Raw genomic sequence first — 24,517 nt, 5'->3', positions numbered from 1 at the left:
CAGTGTAAAACCAACATAATCTCACGGCAATTCATAACTTTTTGATTTAGTGGCTAATTCGTATAAATTTGTACAATCTAATTTGTACAATTTAGTACGATTTGCTCATCCCCCAATGACAGTTGGGTTTGAGGTGGGGTTTGGTGCCACACCTTCCTTTTACAAACGTACAATTTCGTACAACTGAACTCGTACAAATTTGTACGAATTAGCCACTAAACTGGCAAAGCATAAAATACTTACGTTTTCTCGTCAGATCAGGCTGGTACAACAGACCTCTCAATGCAATCTCATGGCAATTCGCAACTAGTTGATGTAGTCGTATAAATGTACACCGTTAAAAAAAGCTGGTGTACCAGAAAAAAATGTAAAATTACGGTTGTTAAATTACAGAAATTTACTGTTAAATAACAAACATTAAATTACAGAAATTTACTTAAATTTAAATTTCTGGTAAATTACGATATTTTTTTACAGTGTATATTTTAACACAATTTTCTCATCCCTCAATTGATATTTTTTCTATAAATTAGTTTCTTTTCTGGCAATACGTAAAATGGTTATATTTCCTCAAAATTCAGCTGGATCTGTACAACAACAGAAAAGACCACGAATAAATACTAAAATTGATCGAATTCGTAAATCAATTCAATTCATTTAACAGTCAAAATAGTCCATAAGTTGGACTTATTCTTGTACTATTCATACAGCAATTCTTATTAAAGTTGCCATGAAATGGAAATCCTTTTTTTTTGCCATCTCATGATGTGCATCCAATTTAAAATGGTTCTGAAAAAAAATTAAAAAAGGAGGCGGTGTGTGATGTCGCCCATTTGGAACTGACTGGATCATTAAAAGATGGGTGTTGCTAACAAAATGAAAGAAGACTGACGAATGGATGAAATCAGAGCAGAAACTTGACACACCCTGATAGCCCCACCCTAAATGACTGATAGCTCCACCACTGTGACCAAGGCATGCATGTGACCAGAAGTTAAGTGATTATCAGGGCAGATGAATTGTAACAAAACAATGAAGATACACAGATACATTACTATATAAATATTAAAATAAGAAGAGCAAAATTTAAATTCACGCGACTATAACGCTGTTAACAATTTTTGTAAATTGCATAGTACTTACTGCAATATGAACTGTATTTTACTTTAGGGCAGTTATGCAGTATGTTACTGTATTTTAAAGTTGCCTTGTGAAAATGTAGGCTATTTTACAGTAAAGATACTGCACAATACTGCAAATACATATACAATGAGAAAAATTGTGCTTTAAATATAAATAGAGTAAATTTGATGTAATTTATTTACAGTAGATTATAACTCCTGTCAGTAAGTTACTGTATATTCTACAGGTAATTATTTACAGTGTAGTTGTAATACTTGAAATGTGTTACAGCAAAAAAAATCATTGACATATTCCTGCAAGAAAGACAACGAATACACATATAATGAACAGCCATTACTGCAAATAACAAGCCCAAAGACTTCAATTTCCCACCGCGGCTTCAGACGGTTCTGATTTATGCTGCGCGCAAGAGAGGAACACTTAACATTTCCAGATGAAGTGTTTTAAAAGCACTTATTTGTGAGGCTGTCGATCAGGCCGGGCCCTTTCTGGCCCCTGCGGCCCCTCAGACGCATGACGAGCTCGCCGACGGAGAAGCCCAGGATTAGTCAGCGTTTACAACAGCTCTTGATGAGGCGCTGTGGGTACCCGTCTTCCTGTTTCATAAGATTTAATATTAATAAGCCATATTGGGTGGGAATACGGACTCGGAATCAATTAATTTTGCAGCCGCGGCGCGGTAATCTCCACAGCTCGCGAGCAAACACACAACAGAACCAGACGCTCTCGACGGTACAAACCGAGCGAGTCCCGGTTCCTCCATAAGCGCGCGCGCGCGTGTGTGTGTGTCCCGCCGTGCGAGATGAACAGATGAGGGAAACAGCAAGATTAATCACGATAGCTCTGTCAGCGAGCCGCTCGTTTGTTTAGTGTCTGACTGGCTTTTATGCCTCCTTGCCATTTCATACACATTACTGAGCAGTCATTAAACGCTATTACTGGCTGAATCGAAATCCTCTGGTAGCTCACTCAACACTCTCATTAAAGCGCTTTGGCATCTCCTGAAAGAACATAACAAACGGCATCCGCTGAGATACGCGAGTTCACTGTTTATGACCGGCAGAACAAAGGCAGACTTTTTAAAAAAAAAATTAATGTAACTCAATTCCTTATGCGTGACTTTACCTTCTCTGTTCTCATGCGATTTCCTTCTTTAAAACGTGATCCTTTCATTGTGATATTGGCTGGTTTGGAATAGATGGACATGTTCATGAGGTTCGGTCTGGGAATATTCTTGAAAAAATTTGAAACTGCATTTAGCCGATCTTCTATAATGTGGCTGACTTTTCTGAGTGAAATTAAATATTGTGTACGAGCGTATATATTTAAAGACTGAAATTGTGAAATGTATTATGGTAATATATTTTCATAGAGCCTATTAATAACATTAATAAGATATTTTATGGCATATTTACAGTACAGTATGTACACTACTGGTCAAAAGTTTGGGGACGGGTTTTTTATGTTTTTTTTTTTAAGAAAATCATTCTGTTCATTAGGGCTGCATTTATTAAATGTAAAAATAATTGTTAAATATTTGTTAAAATTTTAAATAACTGTTGGCTTATTGTATGTAGTTTCAAATGAAATAATTACTCCAGTCATTCTTACTTTTATTACTATTACGAATAATAATAATGTTATTAATAAGAATAATAATAACAAGGATCATGTGACTCTGAAGACTGGAGTAATGAAGCTGAAAATTCATCTTTAAATCACTGGAATAAATTAATTCATTCATTCATTTTCTTGTCGGCTTAGTCCCTTTATTAATCCGGGGTCGCCACAGCGGAATGAACCCCCAACTTATCCAGCAAGTTTTTACGCAGCGGATGCCCTTCCAGCCGCTACCCATCTCTGGGAAAACAGGACTAAATTTTTAAATTAAATTATAAACTACTTTGGAACAGTTATTTTATAGAACAATAACATTTCGGCGGTTCATTCCGCTGTGGCGACCCCAGATTAATAAAGGAACTAAACTGAAAAGAAAATGAATGAATGAACAATAACATTTCACAATTTTATCTGTACTGTATTTTTGATTAAATAAATGCAGCCTTGGTGAGCAGGAGAAGCTTATTTTAAAACATTTAAAAATCCTATGGACCCCAAACTTTAGTACGGTAGTGTATATATAGTATTTTTGAAGTGTATTTTATAGTATATTTATATTTTAGATTTTAAAAAGCTGAATTTTAAGCAGCGTCACATAATTCTACAGACATTTTGATGACATTAGCTGTTCTGCTTGATATTCTTTAAGGAATACAGACTTTTGTAACAACAAAAACATAGCTTACTGTTATTTGACCACACACACACCCACCCACCCACCCACACACACACACACACACACACACACACACACACACACACACACACACACACACACACACACACACACACACACAAACACACACACATATACACACACATACACACACAGTTGAAGTTTTTTTTTTTTTGTAAAGAATTTATATTCTTTTTTTCAACTATTTCCCAAGTGTTGTTAAAACAAATGGTAACACATTTAAAAAAAAATGACTGTTTTAATAACGAATCAATAACGAGCTTTAGTCTTTGCCATGACGAGAGCACATAATATTTTCCTAGTTATTTTCAAGATACAAGTTATCACAGACACCAGATATCCAGTCCAAGCAGATCCCTGGAGAACTACAAATCTGCCAGCAAAAAAACTACAAGATCCAGTCATGCAACACACACACACACCTGCTCCGAGTCTCCATTGATTAGAATCACACAGCTGAAGACTATTTCGACTATTTATACACCACACAAACAAACAGAAGTTGCGGAGTCTTGTTAAACTGTATAGTTTTGTTTTGCTTGTTCATTTTTATTTGCTGCCTGCTATTTGACCATCTGCCAGTGTATTCGACTTCGACTGTTTACTGTTATAATAAACCCTGCGTTTGGATCCTCACCTCCCTGTTGTCAGCGTCCAGTTCACGTTACACTAGTATTTAGCTTAAAGTGCAATTTAAATGCTTAACTAGGATTAATTAGGCAAGTTATTGGACAACAGTGTTTCGTTATAAAAAAAAATAAAAATTTCTTAGAGGAGCTAATAATAATGACTTTAAAAATATATATATATTTTTTAAACTGCTTGGATTCTTATTTCCATAAATGGGGATGTTTTCTGAATTTATGTGTCCCTCTTCAATGCTAGCAAACATGTAACAAGATTCGTCTTTCGGATGAGACGTTAAACCAAGGTGGTCGTTAAAAATCCCAGTGTGTCCTTCAAAACAAGAGGTGGGGGGGTAACCCTGGCATCCTGGCTTAATTTGCCCACCGGCCTCTGTCTATCATGGCCTCCTAACCACCCACATATTATAATTGGCTTCATTACTCTGTCTCCTCTCTACCAATCAGCTGGTCACGTCACGTCATCCAAGTGGATGCTGCACATGGGTGGTAGATGAGGAAATTCCCCCAAAATTATTATTACTATTACAAAAAAAATGGCAATGATATTGGCAACCCCCCCCCCTTATAATTAATACATTAATTATGTAATATGCATATACATTTAAATGATGTTATTTATATATTTTATTGATTTATTTTGTATTGTTCTGTATTTGTATTTGATATTCATCTGCTTTATTTGCAAATAAAATATAATAATACATTTAGATCATTAAAAAACTGTTTTGATTCTAGCCAAACTAAAGAAAAAGGTTTTTCCAGATATATATATACACTGTAAAAAAAAATCGCAAGTTTACGGTTTATTTCCAGCAGTTGGGGTGCCGGGAAAAAAACGTTAAATAGCAGCCGTTAAATTACAGAAATATATCATAAAATAACAGATATTAAAGTACAGAAATGTCCTTAAAATTAAATTTCTGATAAATTTCTGTAATTTATTTAATATCTGTTATTTTATGGTAAGTTTCTGTAATTTAACAGACATTATTTTCAGTTTTTTTTTTTCCACCACCCCAGCTGCCGGAAATATACCATAAAACTCTGAACTTTTTTACAGTGTATAACATAATAGGAAAGTTATGATTGTGATAACAATATGATCAAAATATTAATAATTCAAAGTATTTGTTTATAATGATGATTCAAATTCATGTCAATAGCCATTTTCCCGGATCTAAAATTGGTCTTTTACAAAAACAATATTTTCTCTTAAACTTTCTACGGACCCTTTAGGGCTGACTTTGCAGCCTCTGGGAGTCCCTAGATGAAAGTTTTTCCAGCTTGAACAGGATTTTTCATAAGAAATAAACTTAGGGAGGAAGTAAATGTCAGAATAGATCCAGGTGGTTGGAGAGTAGGGGTGAATTATAAGACAACTTACAGCTGACAACGGTCACTGAGGAAAACACACAAGAGCTGCACAGTACAGGAAAAAATTTTTCATTGAACTTTTATTTTTCTGCAATATACAGTTGAAGTCAGAATTATTAGCCCCACTTTGATTTTTTTTTCTTTTTTAAATATTTCCCAAAGGATGTTTTACTGTCATCATGGCAAAGATAAAGTAAATCAGTTATTAGAAATGAGTTATGGAAGCTATTATGTTTAGAAATGTGTTGGAAAAAAAATCTGCTTTACATTAAACAGTAATTGGAGAAAAATAAACAGGGCGGGTGGGGGGGCTAATAATTCTGATTTCAACTGTATATTGTGAAAATTGGGGACAAATTTTACCATGATGAAGTGAATAGATTGAAAAGAATTCATAATTTTAGATTGATTAGGAATGCATTTAATGGAATACATCTGCATAAAGTATAATCAACCAATCACAAGCATTGATAAATACTGTAGAGAAAACATACAAAAGACAAAAAAAAAGGGTTTTCTGGGAGTCTAGCAGTATTCGGGTACACAAACTGAATCATTAAATGTAACGTAACACTGTATAATGTTCATTGTTTAAAATATTCGCCTTCTCGTGAATTACTATTTCATTTTTCAAATATTTACCAAATCAAGTTTAACAGAGCAATGATATTTTCACAGTATTTCATATAATATTTTTTCTTCAGGACAAAGTCCTATTAGTTTTATTTCGGCAGGATTAAAAGCAGTTTTTAAAATTTTTTTAAAGATTTTAAGGTCAATATTGTTAGCTTCCTTAGGCAATATTTTTTTCAACTGTCTACAGAACAAACCACTGTTATTCACCTTATTCTTACCCAACGAGTGGGCACAGCCATTTGAATCTTTTTGGCTCGAGACTTCCGGTCTGATTTACTTCCATTTATTTTTGGCCGTTAAAAACTGCTCGATACGCTGCTTGATATTGCAAACTGATATTTTCTTATTATATTATTCTACTTAGTCTGAATAGTAATGCAAATATTTGTTTGCAGAGCAAGTAGTTTGACCATTTTCTGCCGTTTATTATTCCTAGTCATTTCTCCCATAGGCGACTGGATCGAAAGTTCTAAAACAATCACGAAAACTGGCGCACTTCCACATTTTAGAATAAGTTCAATACAGTGAGACTGATTCCTGTGACGCTCCAGGGACAGATGAGTCTTCGCTGAGGTCCAGCATTCTCCTGCCTCCGGTGCCTAGACTGCAGCTCTGCGCAAGACGTTTGGCCATAGAAGAAATGGTCGTGCGCAACTGAGCCTGGTTTCTCTCGAGGTTTTTTAATTCTTCACTTTCGCCAATTGGTGAAGTTTTTTCCTCACCACTGGCTTGCATGGTTCGGGATCTGTAGAGCTGCGCATCAATGGATTTTGCTCTTCAGTGTTTGGACTCTCAGTAGTGATTATTAACCAGACTGAACTGAGCTAAACTGAACTGAACTTAAACACAAAACTGAACTGACACTGTTTCAATTTACTTTGATCTTCTATGTGAAGCTGCTTTGACACAATTTACATAGCAAAAGTGCTATACAAATAAAGGTAAATTGAAATTGAATTGAATTATACAATTTGCCTAATTAACCTACCCCATTTAAGTCTTTAAATTGCACTTTGAGCTGAATAATAGTATCTTTGAAAATATCTAATCAAATATTACGTACTGTCATCATGGCAAAGAAAAACATTGGCAAAACATTATAATTTTTCTGCCTGAATGCTTAGAATTGGCTTGAAATGCACAGGTCTAAAACACACATGCAGATGATTTTTTGGTAACTTTATGATTCAACTTTTCACAAATCACTTGCGTTTTCAACAGTGACTCAACTATAATTCTGCCTTAACATTAACATTACATATGCTGCGATGTGTCTGTTGTGGATGCACACGTTGCAAAATCGATACGATATACAGTTGAAGTCGGAATTGAAGCACCCCTAATTTTTTAGCCCCCTTGTTTATTTATTTCCTTAATTTCTGTTTAACGGAGAGATTTTTTTCAACACATTTCGAAACATAATAGTTTTAATAACTCATTTATAATAACTGATTATTTTAATAGACAGTAAATAATATATGACTAGATATTTTTTGAGACACATCTAAACAGCTTAAAGTGACATTTAAAGGCTTAACTAGGTTAATTAGGCAGGTTAGGGTACTTAGGCAACTTATTGTATAACTATGGTTTTTTTCGGTCCTGGAGGGCCGGTGTCCCTGCAGGGTTTAGCTCCAACTTGCATCAACACACCTGCCTGGGTGTTTCTAGTATACCTAGTAAGAGCTTGATTAGCTTGTTCAGGTTTGTTTGATTAGGGTTGAAGCTAAAATCTGCAGGACACCGGCCCTCCAGGAACAAGTTTGGTGACCACTGCTGTAGACTATTGAAAAACATTTAGGTTAAGGGGGCTAATAATATTGTCCTTAAAATGGATTTAAAAAAATTAAAAACTGCTTTTATTTCAGCCGAAATAAAACAAATAAGACTTTTTCCAGAAGAAAATATATTATCAGACATACTGTGAAAATTTCCTTGCTCTGTTAAACATCATTTGGGAAATATTTAAAAAAGACGTAAAATTCAAAGGGTGGGATATAATTCTGACTTCAACTGTATATGATTGAAATCGATACAAAATTTGAAACGATATATTGTATTGTATTAGATTATATTGAAACACATTCTCTTGCAGCTCGCTCTTACCCTGTGGAAAGCGGATGGTCCAGTAAATGCTCAGACACTGTTGCTCCATGCGAGACCCTCGCTGACACTTGCAGTCCTGCAGCGGCTGGTAGTGCATGAGGGTGTTCTGGGCATCGACGCAGAGCTGCCGCGCGTCCAGATTCAGTGGAGCCACCGCTTCCTCGTCAACACAATACTCCAGGTGCCGGAACTGACGCTTGCACTCCGGCTCCATCATGCATTCCTGGAGAGCCTCTAAACAGCCCACAGATTCAGGGAACACCGGCACCACAGAGGAGACAGACCCTGGAGGATTGCGAACAAAGTCATTTTTTTTGGAAATCAATTAACCACGTGTACTTTAAAAAATATGCTTTAGTGACGAGCTAATTGATTTTGCAGACTGCAGTTGGCATCGCAGACAGATATTTGGCTACGGTCGTGAGCAGGCCCAGATGGAATCACACATTTTCTGTGTGTATGTGTGTGTGTTTTCATACAGCCTTGTTTCTATATAGTTGTAATTCAGCAGTGGGATGCGTTTAAACATCGTTTTAAAAAGCGCTTGAATATTTTAAGCTTTTTAAAAAACAATGAAGAGTTTTTTGAGATTCGAGGTAGCAAACAGAATGGAAGGTAAGTGTGTTTATATAGCACATTTTATACACGATGGTAAATCAAAGTGCTTTAGATAAACAAGAATAAAGAAACATTCATTCATTCATTCTCATTCATATTGACGTTGTACCCCAACCTTTGAAATTAGTTTGAAAATGAAAATCAGGTTTACATCAGAACCCAATGTCAGGCTGACGTCAATGTCCAACCTAAAATCAACCAAATATTAACATCTAATCATGTTACATCTGTTGTAAAATAGGTTCAGTTTTTTATTATTTTTGTCTCTTTTTCTTTTAATCAAACAATTATTAGTATTGGTCATGTAAGGGTCATATATTAACTGAACTTCTAATGTTGTGTGTGAGTGCTGTGCATACTAATTAGCATTTTTGCAGAAGTAGATAGGTGCGGGTCCAAAATAAAATTCAGCTCTGCAGAAACTTCCTGTCTGAAGAGAGGTGTTAAAACTGAACACAAACCACAGAAAGATGTATGCTTTGTTGTTGTGCAGAGAATTCATAGAAAAAGAGGAAGTATGTCGAAGGTGCGGCCAATGGAGGACTGAACAATGACTGACAAGTGACGTTACACCAAAACTCCACCTGTTAAGATCGGTTGTGTATATATGCTGAAGTCAGGTAATGTATGTTAGTTGCGAACCTCTTGAATGTAATTCTTGTATTGCATTGGGGTAACGTAACCCAGAGCTCTGTCATCGAATTATTCATTTGTATCCAATAAATTGTTACGATTTTTGACATTGAAGAAAAACCTCTCCTGACCTTTTCTATTGAACACGCATGGAATTGGCTAGATATTCCAACACATCTTGTGGACGTTACCACTATGACATCCATCAGATGTTGGTCACAGCTTCTGGTTCATGCGGACTTTAAAAAATAAATGCACAAAAATAAAGTTATTTTGTCCTAAAAGAAGGTCTAGATTCTGTGCCGATGAGTTTTCAGCAATAGCAGTTTGACTTCTAAAACTGTTCTCCCTTTTACATGTGTGTAATCTTCACTGCTGGCCGTCTAAAACCAGAACAATTCATTAGAATCACTGAGGCTGTGAAATGTCTTGCACATTGTTGTTTATGATGAAGAATGCATTCAACGTAAACAGCTGGGAAAGGATTCAAAAGTTTACATTAGATTTGAGTGTTAAAATGATGGCAGCATAAAACACAGTGCCTACCACTGTCTGATGCTCTTAATATAAAGCAGAAGAAAATCAATCATTGCTCTTGACTGAATAACATTAGTAGCCTAATAGGAATACATTTCTTTCCTAAATGAAGTGATTCTGACTGACCGTCAGTAATGGGTGGGGCTTGCGGCCTCACAGTTGGATGAAATGATTTATGGGGATTATAAAAAAGCTGTGGGGGCATGGATTTTCATCATTATGCTGGTTGTTTACACACTTTGGACACACGTCAGTGTTCAAACACTAAGTAAAAGTGAATTTTGTCCCCTTTAACGATCTTCCTGGAAACAAAGCAGTGACGCCAAATCACCTCACAGAAGAAGAAAACCACATCCGTGACAATGAACGCTTAATAATATAAGCCAAACAATGGATTTTCAAAATTAAGTGTAATTCTCTCTTGACAAGTAAACACAATGCTCTTGAATGGATGATGTATTGCTTGCGTGCCAGTCTTTTATTGTAGTTCCATCAACTTTACATTTTCACAATTTAAAGTTTTACATCGCCTTCATTTCTCTAAAACTAGATTAAGTAAAATCTTTCCCTCTGTATCTCCTAAATGTGACAGATGTGGTAGAGCAGAGGGGACTTTGGCACATTTATTTTGGTTTTGTCCTGTTCTTTATGAGTTTTTGGTCCAGCATCTTTGAGTTGTTTTCCAGTGCTTATGGAACCACTATCCAACCTGACTACAATTTGGCTATTTTTGGATATTCAAACATAATGGACACTTTTCCTTCAACCCAACAGCAAGCCCTGATGGTTGGCATGATCACAGCTAAAAAGATGATCTTACTTAATTGGAAGTCTCCAAAGGCTCCCTGTTTTAAGAGATGGTTGAATGAGCTGCTTTATGTCTTTCAAATGGAGCGACTACGTCTTGAAACTTCACAGAAAAAAGCTGAAACCACATGGGGACCTATTTTAAGACTCTTGGGAATCTAGCATTTTACCTTTGGAAATTTTCATCTCTAACTCATATATTCATGACACTGACTTTGTAGAAATGTGAATACTGTCATCTTTTTAAAATTTTGTTTATGCTGTATACTTGTGTATATTTGATAACTGAGACGATTCCTCCCTTTGTGTTTTTTTTTTTTTTTTTTTTTTTGAGGGGGTGGGATGGGGCTAATGTCAATTATTTTGTATTGTATTTATTATTATTTTTGTATTATTATTTGTATTGTACTGTGTTTGTTAAAAATCTTATAAAAATGGTAAATAAAACAAAATATTACAAAAAAAAAAAAAACTTTACATTTTCACACTCATAAATATAACACTAAAGCAAAACAACTGCGATTGGATGATTTAAAATCTCTTGGGCAGTCCTTAGCCAATGAAAGGCTTTCTGACGTCAGTCTCAAAGTCTGGCAACACAAAAACACATTGTCAAAATATTTTTGCTATTTAGTAAATTCAACTTCCAGTCCTTTAACTCTTGAACCAAGGCAGCCATTTTGACCATTTTTAAGTTTTGCAGTTCAATCTCTTTAAAAATCTAACCATATAGTAGCCAGGATTTTCTTAACCCCTTCCACAGCGCCCCAACAAGGACGCACTGAGGCGCTGTTTTTTCCACATGTCAATGTTTATGAATAGATTACACCAAAGAGGACAAGAGTAATCTGTCCCACTTTATATTAAGTGGCCTTAATATGTACTTACACAGGAACTAATAGTTTGTTATAATGTACTTATTGTGTAAATACATGTATTTACTGTGTACTTATGCTTGATTAAATACCTGTTTGTATTTACATCTGTAATTAACTTTTGTAATTACATTTGTAAATACACTGTTGACCAATCCCTACATCTTAACCCACCCTTAAACCTACCCACACCACCAAACCTGTCCATAACCCAACCTCTATCCCAACTCAAGAGCACCTCAAGTGTTCTCAAATGCATTATAAACACAGTAAGTACATTGTATTTATTTTTTGATGCAAGTACATAGTAGTTAAGGACACTTAATATAAAGTGGGACCAGTAATCTTGAAAAACTCTACCTCAGTTTAAAGCTACATCCCCTAAGCACCCATTGCAGCTAGTTGTTTTTCAATGGAAAGCTTATAAAGAATGTATTGGCTAAATTTGTGCAAGTTTGTGCAGAAAACGCTTCTTAGATATGGCGTACATATCATGTAATAACAACACACACACGCATTGCTGTACATCACGATTTATTTTGAAAGGTAAGAGTCCACAGAAAAACATCCGAACACATTTATCCACCAACACAATAGTGTTAAATTATGGATGATGTGTCTCTCTAACATTGCTAGATTATTAAAATTAGAAATTAATAAAATTAGTTGAGAAACATTTGCCTTGAAACATATGTGCCTAGCAACTTTCTGCTAACAAAAACAGCTTTACTTCAGAAATGTCTTTCGAAACAACATATTCATCACTGTGAAAAAACTTGGCTAGACAAAGTGAGGTACACAACTTTACAGATGGTTTAGTAACAACTACACACTCACTGGCCACTTTAATAGGTACACCTGTCCAAGTGCTTGTTAATGCAAATTTCTAATCAGCCAATCACATGGCAGTAACTCAGTGCATTAAGACATGTAAACATGGTCAAGACGATTTGCTGCAGATGATTTAAGTGCCTTTGAACGTGGCATTGTTGATGCCAGACGGGCTGGTCTGAGTATTTCAAAAACTCCTGATCTACTGGGATTTTCACGCACAACCATCTCTAGAGTTTACAGAGAATGGTCCGGAAAAGAGAGAGCATTCTGTGAACGGCGGCTCTGTGGGCGTAAATGCCTTGTTGATGCCAGAGGTCAGAGGAGAATGGCCAGACTGGCTCGAGCTGATAGAAAGGCAACAGTGACTCAAATAACCACTCGTTACAACCAAGATTTGCAGAAAAGCATCTCTGAATGCACAACACGTCATACCTTGAGGCAGATGGGCTACAAAAGCAGAAGACCACACCCGGTGCCACTCCTTTCAGTGAAGAAAAGGAAACTGAGGCTACAATTCACACAGGCTTACCAAAATTGGACGATAAAAGATTGGGAAAAACGTCACCTGGTCTGATGAGTCTCGATTCCTTCTGCAACATTCAGATGGTAGGGTCAGAATTTGGCGTCAACAACATAAAAGCATGGGTCCATCCTGCCTTGTATCAATGGTTCAGGCTGGTGGTGGTGGTGTAATGGTGTGGGGGATATTTTCTTGGCACACTTTGGGCCCATTACTGCCAATAGAGCATCGTGTCAACGCCACAGCCTACCTGAGTATTGTTGCTCACCATGTCCATCCCTATATGACCTCAGTGTAACTATCTTCTGATGGCTACTTCCAGCAGGATAACGCACCATTGTCTTAAAGCATGCATCATCACTTTGACATGACAATGAGTTCGCTGTACTCAAATGGCCTCCACAGTCACCAGATCTCAATCTACTAGAGCACCTTTGGGATGTGTTGAAACAGGAGATTTGCATCATGGATGTGTAGCTGACAAATCCTCAGCAATTGCGTGAAGCTATCATTTCAATATGGAGCAAAATCTCAGGAATATTTCCAGTACCTTGTTGAATCTATGCTACGGAGGTTTAGGACAATTCTGAAGAAAAAAAAGGGGGTCCAACACGGTACTAGTAAAGTGTACCTAATAGAGCAGAGGTGGCCAACAATGTTCCTGTCAGGGTTCTGACACTCTGGTCTTGTAAATTCTTGTTTTGGTGGCAGAGCCCGGACACTAGTTCTGTCTTGTCCTGTTTCTGTCATTGTGTGTCTCTGTGTGGGTGTACGCAGAGTGTGCGGCCGCGCGGGCTCTGCGTGCCTCGGACGCGCGCACCCTTGTACTCGTGTTTGTGTTTTCGTCTGTCTGCAGCTTGGTGTTTCATTCCCAGCGTCTCTGTCCAGTTGGTTTCAGTTTTGGTCGGCGCTGGGATGAGACATGCACGCTGCGTGTGTGAGTGCACGGTGAGTGCTTTCTTTCATCGTATGCTCGTGTCTTGCGTTCAGTCTTCTGTTGGTGTTGTGTTTAGCACGTGGTGTATGTTTACATGCACCGCGTGCTTGTGTTGTCATGAACGCGTGGTTAATGAGTTCTCTCATTGGCTGCGTGTTCTAGTCTTGTTTTATGTGAGCGCATGGCTTGTGTTGTCTCTCTGTCATGCGCTCTCCCGTCTATTGTCTAGTCCCACCCTCCTTGTTAACTCATTATTAGTTTCTCATGTTCACCTGTTTGTGTCAATTTACTTCTGCTTTATAATCCCCTCATGTCTTCTGTCCTGTGCCAGTTCGTCGTCGATTTTTCCCTGTCCTGCTGTGTCCAGCCCTGCCTTGTCTTGCCTGCCCAGTCAAGTTGGTTTATTTGTTTTATTTGTGTTTTACCCCTCGAGGTAGTTTGTTTTGCCTTTTTGTTTTATTTGTACTTTAATATTAATAAAACCCATTATTTCTTGCAATTGAGTCCTCACTCCTTTTTCCCCTCACCCTGACAGTTCCTGGAGAGCCACCTTTCTGCAGATTTCAGTTGCTACCCATATCAAGCACACTTGAACCAATTAATTAGGACCTGAAAACCACGTGGTAATTACAGGCAGGTGTGTTTGATATGGGCTGCAACTGAAATCTGCAGGAATGTGGCTCTCCAGGAACAGGGTTGGCCACCCCTGTAATAGAGTGACCGGTGAGTGTAGACTATATCACAGAAAAAGACTATATTTTTAGGGTAATTTACAGTAGGGAAATCATTAAATATGATGATAGACTTTCAAAGCTTAATTTTAAAATCTCACTAGACGCTTCAAATATAAATATGACATGCCAAAAAAAATGTATTCATTACAGTCTTATGTGCCATTCCAGCAGTTATAGAGTTATTGTAGTACTAGTGCTAAATTCCAATTCGACGTCCTGAGGGGTGTTGATCATTTAAATGCAACTAATTAAATGAAAGTAATCACTATGCTAATGATCTAATCCGATTCAATGATTTATGCTATGCTAAGCTAAAAGTGCTCATGCCAGACCCAGAGATCATCTGAATAGATTCAAAAATGTAAAACTCAACAGTTTAACTCTAGGAGAGTTGTAAAATAAGCCTGTTTCCCAAAAAAAAGAAGAAAGTGGAGTGTTCCTTTAATAAGCAAACACTTAGTAGAGCCGAGAACATGCAGAACTTGCTATCGAACATTGAATAACAATGTATGATAGCAAAATAAACACTGTAAATTTTGATCTCACACAGACTTTAAGGTGAGGAGTGTCATTACAGTGCAAAAATAGGCACATTAACAACTGTTTCCATCCTTAAAATCACATTATTTGTCAGTCAAAGTTGCTCTGCTGGATGCCTTTTTGATGTTACATTTTTTAGTTTACCACGCTGAATATCATGACGCTGCATTTTAAATTTGAAATCAAGAATTTTAATATCATGACTATGTACAAATTCCCAGTAACTAATTGTAAAATTCAATGATTTATGCTAAGCTAAGCTAAAAGTGCTCATGCCAGACCCAGAGATCATTTGAACGAATTCAAAAATGATAAAACTTAACAGTTTAACCCTAGGAGAGTTGTAAAATAAGCCTGTTTCCAAAAAAAAGAATAAAGTGGAGTGTTCCTTTAATAAGCAAACACTTAGTAGAGCCGAGAACATGCAGAACTTGCTATCGAACATTGAATAACAATGTATGATAGCAAAATAAACACTGTAAATTATGATCTCACACAGACTTTAAGGTGAGGAGTGTCATTGCTGCGCAAAAATAGCCACATTAATGACTGCTTTCAAACTGGTTTCCATCCTTAAAATCACATTATTTGTCAGTCAAAGTTGCTGGATGCCTTTTTGATGTTACATTTTTCAGTTTACCACCCCGAATATAATGACGCTGCATATTAAATTTGAAATCAGGGATTTTAATATCATGACTATGTACAAATTCCCAGTAACAAATTGTAAAATTCAATGATTTATGCTAAGCTAAGCTAAAAGTGCTCATGCCAGACCCAGAGATTATCTGAATGGATTCAAAAATGGTAAAACTTAACAGGCTTATTTTACAACTCTCCCAGAATTAAGCTGTTTCCAAAAAAAAAAAAAAAAAAAGAACGTCAAGTTTCTTTATTAAGCAACACTCAAAGCAAACACACAGCCGAGAGCATGCAGCACTTTGGAATGAGTTGCATTCTAATTTTGTTTAATTCTGAGTCTCTGTGGGTTATGATATATCGCCATTTCAGGGTTTTCATCTGTTTCAATATAATCCGCCACAGTTCTAATATTTGCAGTCTATACGCATACAAAACATTCTGACAGTGGCCGTGCATAAACGGAGATCAAAGTCCCTTAACTTGCCACTCAAGGGCAGAATTAATAACATGTAAAATAATTTAAAAGAGACCTCTTCCTCTGACAGGAATTTCCCGGGCTCGATATTGCAGGCGGACAGATAACTTAAACCAGCAGAAAATCTTAATTCATCAACAAACTCCATAGATCAAGCCCTTCATCTTTGACAACAGACACTGTTGTGTTTTGTGTCCATTCTCAGCTCAGTTCTGACAGACGTCATCAACTCGCCATCAGCCGGGGTCTCGGCATGACCTGAGGGGAAACTGTGGCAAGGCTGTGTAATTTCATGGCTACGTTTGCTGTTTTTCATTAAGAAGCGACAGAAAAAAAAAAGTCTTGCACTCCTGTAGAACTGCGAGACATGTGTTTCCCTTTCTTGTATTTCACCCCATCCCCCTTTGTGTCTGCTTTCCGTCGCAGCGGCTGGGGCTGTAATTGCGCTAGGGCTCATTTTAAAGCGTGTGGTGATTGAGAACCTGCGGCTGTGGCCTGCGGACCCAGCGCTGGTCATGGCTACCACAAAATGGCACCTCAGTCCACAGCGATGATCCATGCGTGAAAGACCATCTACTGCTGCCGCACGAGGTAAATGAACAAGTAAACACACTTTGATCTCACGCATATTCGACAAACAGTTCAATACGGTTGTGTTTGTTTGAATTTTGAAGGGATTTGTTTGATCCACCGTATTAAGTTTGTTTTTCTTTAAAGTATCGGAACAAAGACTATAAAATCCACAAGACGTGTTACTTGTATAGTTTTGTATGGGGAAAAGTGTAACAGTCTATCCGCTTGTTAAGTGGTGACGTGTTGGTGACGTGTGTAATACTGTTTCCGGGTCCAAGCCGCTATTCATTTGAGTTGAGAAATAGTTTGTTTAGGATCTCTTTTTATTCATGTCACACAATAAAGCTAATTTTATATAAAGTCATAGTGTACACAACAATCTCTGAGCTTGCTGCATAACAAATACCAAAATATTAACAATTTATCAAAAAATGAGAAACTTTCTGGCTATTAGGCATGGACATATATTGCGATCGTGATTTTCGAAAGTATTAAATTGCTTTGTTAACGTTTATTATTACCATTTACAGTTGAATAGAGCGGTTGGACCCGGAACCGGCTTCGCATGATGTCACGCTTAACAAGCGAATATGGTGAATGAAGCCCCGCCCTCTAGTACAGGATCCAATCATCGATTGAAATAGACTGATGATTCTCAGGGGGTGGGTCTCGAACCAGACTTGTAAAGTAAAGGAAGGGACTCCCACCGTTTTTATATTTATTTTATATTTTCCATTACAGGCAATCTTGCCCCCTTAATGCAATCCTCAAAACAGACGCTGTTTCCCAAATAAGAGGATCGGCTCTTTAATGTTTATTGCCACCCTTCGTAGAAAGATTGAAAATATAGGACAAACATGGGAAAAGACCTCTACGGGATGATAGTGGGACGGAATTGTAAAGAATCCTGTGAAAAACGGAAGGGTTGACAGGTATGCAATAATGTATTAAAATGAGCTTCATATGGGGATTATAAACATGTGATTAAATAATGCAAATAATTCGATTAAAGTGACTGTTCACCTCAAAATATAAATAAAAATTATAATTCATCATTTACTCTTCAGTCGTCTGAGTTCCATCTTCTATTAAACACAAAAGAAGTTATTTAGAAAGATGTTGAAAACCTGTAACCTGTTCTATGGAAGTCAATGGTTACAGATTTTCAACATTCTTCAAAATATCTTCCTTTATGTTCAACAGACAAATAAAAGTCATAAAGGTTTTGAACCACTTGAGAGTGAGATTATATTACATTTAAATAAAATATTAAAGTATGTTTTAATTTTGAGGGGAACTACTCCTTTAAAACAAACGATCACGTCAATAAATTGTTTTATTATGGCATTAAATTCAGCATGATTGATTTAATTAAATCATATGTCATGTCACGAAATTTAGTTCAATTTAATATCACAAAAGCGCTGCATAAAATATCCCAACATCTTTAGGGAGAATGTCTTCTCTTCCCTTTAACAGAATATGGAGCAACTGAGGGAGGGAAAAGTGTAGAGAGGAGTTGAAAAGTGAGCGATGGAGTGAAAGAAACAAACCGAAAGAAAGAAAGTAAACAGAATGACAGACAGCAGACGCCTCACACAATAGGAAACCGTCTCAGTATGGAGGCTGATGGCAATCAAACACATGCTGGCCGGGTATTACGAGATATGTGTGTGTGCGCGCACTAAAATCACATTTAGCAAGTGACAGTGACACACACACACACGCACACACCTTGAGGCTTTAAGTCACACACACACAAACAGACTGAGCGGGAAGGACAGACGCAGTTTCTGCAGTGAAGCTCAGCTGTACAGGCGACTGAAATGAATAAAGAGGTGAGTGAAATGGAAGGAGACGCGTAATGTAAGTGTAAGTATCCTTGTGTGCCCGTATTTACAGCAAACCGGCTCCAGCTGTCGATATGTGCGGGTCTAACGTGATTAACTAATCAATGCGCATACAGCGGTCTGGACCTCAGCGGTAAACCGAGCGCCACTACATCAAGATACATATCAAGAAAACGTCTGTTCTGTCGATCCAGACGAAACCAAAGAATCCATCAGCTAAATTACAGCATGCCGCATCTCAGGGCCCAAACCGACAATTTAGACAAATTACTCCACAAAAAAACGTACATAAACAAACCCCCTCGTCTCAATTTAAAACACTAAGTGAGTAGAAAGATGACACGGGAAGCAATAAAAGAGCCATCAAAATGGATAGTTCATCCAAAACTGAAAATTCTGTCATCGTTTACCTACTCGTCCCTTCCTTGCGGGTAGGGTTGTAACGGTATGAATTTTTTACGGTATGATAATCGTCTAAAACAATACCACGGTTTGACGGTTTCGCGGTATACGGTATGTTACAAATGTTACAAAATAATAGAACAGTGAAGCAAATTTGACTTTTTCCAAATAATATATTTTCAGTTACTATAAAAAACACCACTTACAATGAACAAATAAAAAAATAAGAAAATAATAAATAATGTGTCAAAGTCCAAATAAAGTCCAAATAAACATGGTGCAAATCCTCAGTAAAAAATAGATATAAATATTTACTATACTATAAATAGTTACATAATGAAACTAGATTCAATATGGAACATCCTTAGGTTTTATGTGCCAGCATGGATATGGTTGTCTGTGGATATGGATTTGGATATGGTTGTCTGCAAGGCAGACAAACAGCTGCACCTTCATTTGCGTCTTTTGAAAACAGCAAGAGCAGCAGTTTGTCTTTGCTGTGTCACTGTTTTGTCATGTTTCTGTGCTGCTGTGCATGCAAAAGTACTTAGTATGAGAATTATTTCATGCAAAACTCTTTTTTTTGCGTTTTATTTAGCCGCTCATAAATGTATGCCTATCTCTCATTCCGTGTTGTTCAAAAAGCTAATTGTTGGTCCACAAACAAAAGCGAAACCTATGCTTATTGGTTGTGATATAGCGAGTTTGAACCAATCTGGGCATGGAGGAGGGACAATGCATCAATGTATCATGTCTGGTTTGTCCGGAGACACAGTGACGAGCGTTTCTTTGTCAAATCAGCGTTGTCAAATTTTGATGACGTAACCGCACTGATTCCGGAGCCTCTGAAAGTTCGCGTGATATGTGATACAGCACTGGAAAGCTGAGATTCTCTTCTTTATGCCAATCTTTGAATTGTATGAATCGGATCAGCGGATCAAAAGTTATTAAACATTTAAGAGCAATACTTATTTTTAGCCGCGGGCGGCTGTCTCGGTCTTTAAGGGTTAAAACCGTTGATATGCAATTGTTTATGGTATGATAATCGTGCACGTTCAAATCGTGGTAGACCGTCATACCGGTATATTGTTACAACCCTACTTGCGGGTACCTGGATGTCAAAACGAGATAAAAAAACAAAGTGTCAAACAAATATTTGACGTATTTTTGATCCAAATGTCAGATGTCGATTAGTTGTAATTTTGACTTAAAGGGAGTTTACATCGTAGAGATATAAAATCCAATTAAAGCTTTCAGAACATTCCCAGCAGGCCATGTGATGTTGAATTTTGATTGGAAATGAAAATCTGGTTGACATCAGAACCCAACGTCTATGTCCAACTTCGACAGATGTTGCATTTTGGTTTATTTCCAACGCAACCTAAAAACAATAAAATATCAACATCTAAGGATGTTTGTTACAGCTTGACGTTGTGTGGACGTTACCACTATGACGTCTATCAGACGTTGGATTTTGGTTGCCATACCTGATGAATAAATGTCAGTAGTTGACATCAATATGGCATTAGTTTAAAATGTTGGCTGGAGGTTGGATTTTGGACACTTTCCAACACAACCTAAAATCAACAAAATATCAACGTCATTTCACGTCGTTATTGGACGACAAAATAACATTGTCTTAAGATACTGGCGACCTAAATCTAACTTAATATTAAAATCTTCTGATATTGTGTGTCTGCTGGGTTTCTTTTCTGTCGTTATTCTGGTACACTGTAAAAAAAAAAAAAGCTGGGTTCCTGGAAAAAAAAAAAAACGTAAGATGAGGGTAGTTAAATTACAGAAATTTACCGGAAATTGAATTGAAACATTTCTGTAATTTAACGTCTGTTATTTTACGGTAAATGTCTGTAAATTTAACGGCCATTATTTTATGGGAGTTTTCGGCACCCCAGCTGCCAGAAAAAAAAAAAAAAAACGTAAACCAACGGATTTTTTTTACAGTGTGGTCGAACAGGCATCTATGTGTGGATGTTAAAAGAACGTAAGGTTTTGACGTCAAATCAACTGACATTTTTTTGTTTTTAACATCATGCTTGATGTCAAATTGATGTTATTTTGACATCAATGTGTCCAGGTCACAAACCTATTTAAGTTTCTTTTTTTATTTAATCACAAAAGAAGTTATTTTGAAAAATGTTGGAGACCTGTAACCCTTCATAGCATTTGTTTTTCATAGAGTTCACTTGTTAACAAAGGTTCGGCAGCGGGACCACACCTCACTTTGCCTCCTTAACAAATTACCTACATCCTAAAAATTATAAAATATTACACTGTTCTTTTTGTTCTCTCGAACCCACCATACTTCCCTCTATTTCCTTGTTACCCATTAACAATCCTTATAACCCTCTCTTTCCTCCTACACTGAAAAAAAAATGATTCAAAGATGATTCCTTAGATTTACTAATTTACTTTAAGTTACTTACCGGTGTTTTGGTATATGGAAAGACTGTCTCTACTCTGTTTTGATCTGTTTTCATATTATTTGTTTTTATTTTATTTATACATGTTATTTTTTATTCCTGTTTCTGTAAAGCACTTTGAATTGCCACTGTGTATGAAGTGTGCTATATAAATAAACTTGCATTATTTATGTGTTTTGATGTTGTGTTTTGATGTTGTGCAAAATGTCAATCTGATTTCATTATAACATGCAGGTGCCCATTGGTTTGTCACAAAGCTATTTGAGGTTTTATTTTAGATTTTTTTGCTTGAAGACTAAATATATTATGTTTAAAAATGTTGAAAACCTGTAACCATAGTATTGTTTTCTTACTATTAAGGAAATCTTAACCAGTTTCTAACATTTTTCTAAACATCTTCTTTTGTGTTCAACAGAAAAAGGAAACTCATAACAGTCTGAAAGCACTTGAGGGTGAGTAAATAGTGAGTAAATTGTCATTCTTTCAGTGAACCATCCCTTTAATGATGTATTCGAAGGCCTTTCTGACAGTAAATGCATTGCTGTTTGCCGTATCTAGACTTTCAGTGCACACTGTTATTTGCTGCATTGAGGGTTTTGTCAAATGTGGGTCAGAGCGGCGTATCTATTCACTATTGGTGACACGTCACATCAAAGCATGGCGGTGGTATTAAAAGAAGCGGGTCGGATGGCCCCCGTCTGATTGACAGTGAGGAGAAAAGGAAGACAATCCGAGAGCCCCGGGAGGAAGGAGTTCACCGCAGGGACGTGATGCTGAGACGGCCCTCGTCACTAAATCACAGCGCTCAGCTCCTTTAATGAAAATTGGCTACAACATCATCATAAAAGCCGTGTTTGAGCACAGCACACACACACATGCTCGCGCGCGCTCTTTCTGATTCTGTCGCTTGGCTTGAATCTTCCAGTCGAGGCGAGAGAGTCCAACACCATCTGCCGTCACCGTGTTTGCCTTTCCAAATCCTGGTTATCAACAAAACACACACACGACCCTGAAAAGACCCTAAACGTCGCCTCATATGTGAAGAAAACACGCCCGTGGGGGAAGATTACCTTATTTGTTAACTAGTACCGTGTGGTTTATTGAACCTGCTTCTTACGACTCCTCTTTGATTCCCTAAAAAAATGCCCGTGTAATTAGACTGTCCCTGGGTATGTCCTTGGCTGGGATGCGTCCGAGTCCATTATGGCACATTTTTCTCCATGCAATTAGTGTATGCGCTGATAAAGCCCGGTTCACTTGTGTGTATTAAACCTCACATAACTTGTGCAGCGTGTGTGTTTATAAAACAACAAACTCATTTGGGTAAAAGCAAAATCAAGGAAGAATGCTTTGTGCCAGGCTTGTTTTTCCCAGACCTGTCAGCATCTGTCGCTGGCAAATGAGTCGAGGCTGCCAAAGTCCAGAGTTGCGCACGCACCTTTTCCCAAACACACCTGTGCTTGTGGCTGGCACGAGTTCACACATGCGCACACCTTCTCACAGACGGTGGTGCTAATAAAGGGTTAGTTCACACTAAAAGCAGAATTCTGTCATTATTTACTTAATCTCATGTTGTTTCAAATCTGTGAGACTTTTTCATCTCTGCAACATAAATTGGAAACACTTTTAAATAATGGTGCGCAGGCCCGGCTCCAGCTCAGAACTTTAGGGTGGGCCAAGTGACATTACAGGTGGGCCAAAAAAAGTATAAATATAAGCATTTTCAGGGTCAATTCAGCTACAATTTAGTAACTATAAATAAAAATCTTGCTTTGATTTATTGTTATGTTTACACATTACTATATTCATCCATAACAGAGTTGAAAAACTGACAAAAAATGTTTATCTAAAAGTAAAACATTAATGTTCAGCATTAGCTGAATTATAAAAATTAAATATGCTTTTAATAAGACGTGGAAATGATTTCTGTTTTTAAATAGTTTCATTCATTAACTTCATTAAAATATCTACTACACTTCAAAAAATGCTTTTCTTACTTAGATTTTTTTTGTCTTGTTTCTAGTCCAAATATCTGATAATTCTTATATCAAGAAACATTTTCTAGGCAAGCAAAATATATTGTCTTGTTTTCAGAAATAATATGCCAATATTAAGGGAGTTTTTTCTTGAAACAGGCTAATTAGGTTCTCATTCATCTAATGCAGCTTGAATGGTTTAATATGATTAAAAGGCAACACTTTATTCAAGATTGTAAATTAGTCTGGCTTGCCAAAACATGTTTTTAAAGCATATGGTCACATCGTATGTATACTGCTTTCTCAGTTATGAAACGCATCGCAAAAAAATGTTTCAAGAGTTCCCACTTAGATATGCTTGGCACTTATAGCAGGTTTGGCATGCTGTCCCGGGAGAGAACCCTGAGCTCTGAGATATTTGAGCCCAGGGCTCCCGCTCGGTCTAGAAGCATATCAGGAGAACCGAGATCAGGTAGGTCTCGATCGCTCCCCCTTTAGAAGGGGAGAAAAAGGAGGAGATGGGGTGGAAGGGGGGATTCTTTCAAAACGTAGATAGAGCAATAAGGAGAAAGTAATCCATTTATATTAAGCTAGGATCATTCTGATTGGATTATTACTGATTACGCATGATTGGCCAGCGGTGCACAATCATATCACGTGCTCCTCTCGAAATTAGTTTATGAAACTTCACTTGTTTTCTAATGTGGGGCCAGAGTGCGATTGGCCGATGGTGCGTTACTTAATGTTAACATTAACAAACAATTACCAATACATTTATTTCACTATTCCTCTTTGTTAACATTAGTTAATGAAAACAAAAGTTGACTAATGTTAATAGGCACAACTTTGGATTTTAATAATGCATTAGTAAGTGCTGTACTATGATTAATAAATGCTGTA

At 37.0% G+C, this 24,517-nt stretch overlaps 1 protein-coding gene across 1 annotated transcript in view; it reads right to left on the bottom strand.

The window, feature by feature from the left end:
• gfra3 (GDNF family receptor alpha 3) overlaps positions 1 to 24,517 on the bottom strand; it is a 67,879-nt gene that overhangs the window by 30,970 nt on the left and 12,392 nt on the right. Inside the window, 1 exon segment of the mRNA NM_001256636.1 lies at positions 8,224 to 8,508. Within this exon segment, the coding sequence (NP_001243565.1) occupies positions 8,224 to 8,508 (285 nt within the window).

The sequence above is a fragment of the Danio rerio genome, chromosome 14 (assembly GCF_049306965.1).
Source record: "Danio rerio strain Tuebingen ecotype United States chromosome 14, GRCz12tu, whole genome shotgun sequence".
Taxonomy (NCBI): Eukaryota; Metazoa; Chordata; class Actinopteri; order Cypriniformes; family Danionidae; genus Danio; species Danio rerio.
The sequence above is the reverse complement of the archived record's forward strand: the minus strand, read 5'-3'. Positions and strand labels throughout refer to the sequence as shown.